At 33.2% G+C, this 5339-nt stretch overlaps 1 protein-coding gene and 1 pseudogene across 1 annotated transcript; one reads left to right on the top strand and one right to left on the bottom strand.

Annotated features, from left to right (window-relative positions):
- Nucleotides 1-1785: 1785 nt before the first annotated feature.
- Nucleotides 1786-1887, top strand: LOC114082997 (U2 spliceosomal RNA; annotated as a pseudogene).
- A 1647-nt stretch (nt 1888-3534) lies between these two features.
- LOC114082988 (small ribosomal subunit protein eS27-like) lies at nt 3535-3760 on the bottom strand. The gene is given in 2 exon segments (XM_071606525.1): nt 3535-3650; nt 3653-3760. Coding segments are annotated over 2 exon segments (159 nt in total). The 3' UTR covers nt 3535-3599.
- Between the last annotated feature and the right edge of the window lie 1579 nt (nt 3761-5339).

Below are 5339 nucleotides of genomic sequence, written 5' to 3'. Positions count from 1 at the left end.
ATCAGGACCTCTCTACTTCAGAGAGGAAAACAGAAGTTTTGCTCTTACTTGTCACTCTGACCTCATCTGCCATTATTCTTCCACTGTGTGAATTCACTGTGATGAGCCTTTTGAATGCTTTTCTTTTCAGTTTTTTGTTGTTTCTCAAGTAACAGTTCCAAGTAATTTCCTAACTTAAGACCTTTCCAGTGTTTTTCCACCTGATTGCAGCAATCTAGAGTTTTTGTGGTATTTTTTTTTTTCACTCTTGGTGGCTTAGGAATAGATAGACACTTCCTTAATGTGCTCAATTTTGAAATACTAGAAATGTTCTCATTAAAATCAGAAACGAGGGCTGGGGTTGTAGCTCAGTGATTGCCTAGCATGTGTTAGGCACTGTGTTTGATTCTCAGGACCACATATAAATAAAAGTACATTGACAGCTAAAAAGTATAAAAGTGAAATATCTGAAAAAGCTAGCCAATTGAATATCAAATTGACATGATAATAAAATAAAGGGTGAACATAGTAGAAAAGAGAACAGAAAATAATCACTATGTATAGATTTTGATGGTTTGGATTAGGTATATATAGAAACCCATACCATGTTTATTGTAGCATAATTGACAATAGCATAGAAAGGAAAATAACCTATGTTCCCATAAAGTGATAACGGATAAAGAAAATGTGGTATATAGACATTATAGAATACTATTCATCAATACAAAATAATGAAATCCTGCCATTTACAATTATGTACATGGAAACATTGATTATATAAGTGAATTAATCCAGGTGCAGAAAGACAAGTACCACATGACCTCACTCATATATAAAATCTACAATGGTTCATCTCAACTAAATTGAGAATAGAATGGTAGTTATCAGAGGTTGGGGACAGAAAGGGGGTAGGAGGAAGGGAAGGGGTAAGGGAGGAATGGGTAAAAGTTGATTAATAGGTGCTATGTTATAATTTGATAGGAGGAAGTAGTTCTGGTATACATAGTAGAATGATGATGGAAAACAATAATGTACTGCACATTTTAAAAAGCTAGATTAAAAAAAAAAATTGAGAGTTTTCAATATAAAAGTTCAGACACTATATATGTTTAACCTTATTTGAACATCATGAATTGCATATATATATATATATAAAAACAATACATGGTAGCAAACCAATATATGAAATTTTCCTATTTTCATGTATAAGGCAAAATAGATGTAATTTAAATAAAGAAAATTTTTTTAAAAAGAAAAAGAAGATTCCAAAATACAAACCAACTGAAAAACCACTGGAGACAGAATTTTGTATGTTGGTTCATTATAAAGTTAATATAAAAAAAACAATGGTTTTCCTACATATTAATGGAAAGTATTTAGAAATACAATAAAAGGACACATGCCATTTTTCCTAATAGCAGAATGATAACATAAAAAATGAATTAACACAGCAAACAATCACAAATTATACAGAACCTATAGAGAAAATACAACTAGCAATGAATTCTCTAAGAAAAAAATCAGCATATAAAACAATGCTTTTTGGAAATATTGAAACAATAACCAAAACTTAAATTTTAATTTTATGAAAAACTACAAGAGTTAACCACATTGCATTTTAAACCATCAAGATTGTGACAAATTCAGTAGAGAAAAATCAATAGATTTAAATGTTCTTCTTTTAATACAAGAAGACTTAAAAATAAAACATAATTCAATTTAAGAAGCTATGGAAAGCATAAATAAACTAAGAACTAAGGTTTGAAAAAAGATACCTGAGCAGTTCATTAAATTGAAATACCCATTATCGTTTCTCGGCCTTTTGGCTAAGATCAAGTGTAGTATCTGTTCTTATCAGTTTAAATTGAAATACCAGGGCTGGGGTTGTAGCTCAGTGGTAGAGTACTTGCCTTACATGTGTGAGGCACTGGGTTCTATTCTTAGCATCGCATAAAATATCTATATGAAACATCTTCCCTGGATTTGGATTGTACAAAATATCTTTCCTTTTGAATTTTCCATCTCATAATACAGATGAAGCACACATATTTAATGTATTTTATCATTTCTGAGATATGTAATTTTTTCTGATTAAATCAGCTTTGCTATTAATGTACATATAATCTTTGGGATTTATAGTTTGATCAGATGTATTAATCACATTAATTTAGACTCCAGGAGAGCAATTTTGATGTTACTAATAAATATTCAGTGTTCTAGGTGTTGGGCCTAGTATTCTATTAGCTCTGTTCCTTTTATGCTAGAGAAGTAGCTAATCTTTTTGTTTCCCAAATTTTCTTCTAGTTTCTTTCTCAAGTTGTGACTTACACACCCATAGAGTTTATCTTAAAAATTAATCTTGGGCTGAGTACAGTGGCTCACACCTGTAATCCCAGTGGCTCAGGAGGCTGAAACATGAGAATCACAAGTTCCAAACCAGCCTCAGCAAAAGGCAATGCAGTAAGTAAACAGCTGAGTGAGATCCTGTCTCTACATAAAACACAAAAAATAGGATTGTGGCTGTGGCTCAATGATGAAGTGCCCCTGAGTTCAACCCCTGATAGAAAAAAATAATAATAATCTTGGATCAAAGAAATGAGAAGTCCTCTGTTTTTTCCCTATTAAATATGAAAGTCTAAGTTGAAATACATTTTTATTCTACTTTTTTGAGTGAATATTTTAGGAACCTACAACTAATTGCAAATTCATAAAAATAGGCTAATTTCAATTATCTGGGAGAACTGACCCAGTATTGGAAACTTCTTTATTCTTTATATTAATTACATTTCAGAGATTTTCCCTCTTAATGCATTTTAAGTGTACAATACACTACTACTAATTATAGGCACAGTGTTGTTCAACAGATCTCTAGAATTTATTCATATTGCATAACTGAAATTTAAACAACAAATTTCCATGTCTCCCTCCTCCCAGCCCCCAGCATCCTCCATTCTAATCATTATTCCTGTAAGTTGAACTATTTTAGATACTTCCTATAAGTGGACTCACACAGCATTTGTCTTTCTGTGACTGACTTATTACACTAAGAAAAATGTCCTTCAGATTCATCTATGTTTTTGCAAATGACAGGATTCACCTCTTTAGAGGGACTGAAAAATATTCCAGTGTATGGGTGTCACAAATATATCACTTTTCTTTATCTTTTGACTTATCAAAGGACATTTGGGTTATATTCTTATTTTGACTATCTCTTTGAGATCCTGATTTCTGTAATTGTGTGTGTGTGTGTGTGTGTCTGAGAGAGAGGGAGAGAGAAAAAAAATTAAGAGTAAGATTGATTAGTGGATCCATATGGTAGTTCTATTTTTAATTTTTAAAGGATCCTCCACACACTTTTTTAAATAAATATTTTTAGTTGTAGTTCTCAATATCTTTATTTTATTTATTTATATTTATGTGGTGCTGAGGATCGAAGGCAGGGCCTCACTCATGCTAGGCAAGTGCTCTACTGCTGAGCGATAACCCCAGCCCTCCACATACTTGTTTTTAATGGAGAACTGCTACTTCGCTGTCCTTTGACCTAGTCTTTTTTTTTTTTTTTTAATATCCAACATGTGTTTATTGGGATGTTTTCCCACTCATCTTGATTCAGGTTTTTTTTAGTGCTGCTTCCTCCTGAAGGAACATCCTCCTGTAAGTCTTGCTTCTCTTTTCCCATAGGCTAGCAGAGGACAGTGAAGCAGCAAATACACAAAACTACTGTTTTTGCATCGCTAAAAACTGTGGTGATTTTATAGCATCCCGGGCATTTCACATCCATGAAATAGGAATTGGGGCTCTGCACCAGGCTCTTCTTCTTGTATTTCCTCTTCTCTTCTGGAGAAGGATGAAGGAGATCCTTTTCTAGAGGCAAGTTCTCTTGGAAAGGTTGTCACCACTGGAAAGTGACCTAGTCTTTATTGCTTTTTCTTCTCAGATAGGTAGCAGACTCTTATACTTACAAAAAGGGTGATTTTCATGGATTTAATAAAGGAAAGAATTGGAATATTTGTTGTCACTGTTGCTTATGTGATATTGACATGTTCGTTCAAACATATGACCAATTACATCAAATAATGTTCCATTTGGTGGGGGAAAATCAAGCATATAATACAGAGATTGTATAATAGACAAAATAATGGCTGCTCAAAAATGTCCACATTCTAATTTTCAGAACTTGTAAATATATTAACTTACCTGGGAAAGGCTATTTTCCATGTTCAATTAAATGTACAAACCTTCAAATTGGGAGAATAAATTATAAGTGCGTCTAATCTACTCACATGAGACATAAACCGAGAAGCTTCTCCCATTTGGAGTATAAAAGATTAGGCAGAAAAATTCAAACCAATTCTAAGCAAGAAAAGGACTTAATCCTCTTTGAAAATGGAAGGGAGTTACAAGCTAAAGAATGTGGTTGGTTTTTGCAAGTTGAGAATGACCTCTGGCCAATAGCCAGCATTGGATCGGGGATTCAATTGTATAAACACAAAGACTGACACTGTGCCAACAGCATCAAAGTGCTTGGAAGCAGAATCTTTCTTATAGACTTAAATAATGAACACAGTTTTCTGTTGACACCTTGAGTTTACTTCAGGGAGATGCGTGTTGCATTTCTACCAAATTGTGATAAAATAGGTAGATGCTATTTTAAGCTAATTTGTTAGGGTAGCAATAAAAATATAAGCTTTATTGAGTCCTATTAGAACTCCATGAAAAATTAACCATAAAAGGCACATTTAACCAGTTTCTACCCTCAAAAAGGAATAGTAACCTTTTCCCTTTCTTCTTTTCCTGTATGATTTGTTATGTAGAAAGTCAGGGAAGTGGGGACACGGTCTAATCTTCAGAGCAGAGGCGGGAAAGGCATTTTAAAGTTTACTAGCACTCCATTTTCAAAATGTACTCAGAACAGTAGTATATTTAGTGATCTTGTCCCAGAGCCAGACATTTGGAATATATAATGTTAGCTCTTAAAATGAAAATACCCTTACATTGAGTCAGTGAATTAATTCACAGTTTGACACAATTTATAATTAGCAACATATTTATAAGTGTTATCTACTTGATTCTCATAATTACTTCCGGTGGTAGCTCAGAGGGATAATAACATTTTATAGATGAAGTGAATAAGGTGAAGATGGGTTAAATGTTTTTTAGAGGGTCACAGGAATAGTGTTAAAGCAAGGATTTAAACTGCCTTTGGATTCTATTCAGTGACCTCTGTTCTCCCTTAGAGAAGACTTGACAAACAATAGAGAAGGCTGCTTGGATTTCTCAGTAATCTAGCTTAAAGCCATTCTTTTTCCCCCTCCTTGTTATTTTTATACTTGATTCATTAATCTTTTATCAACAATTGA

Source organism: Marmota flaviventris, chromosome X (assembly GCF_047511675.1).
Source record: "Marmota flaviventris isolate mMarFla1 chromosome X, mMarFla1.hap1, whole genome shotgun sequence".
NCBI classification, from domain to species: domain Eukaryota; kingdom Metazoa; phylum Chordata; class Mammalia; order Rodentia; family Sciuridae; genus Marmota; species Marmota flaviventris.
This window is presented reverse-complemented; position numbering and strand designations above follow the sequence as displayed.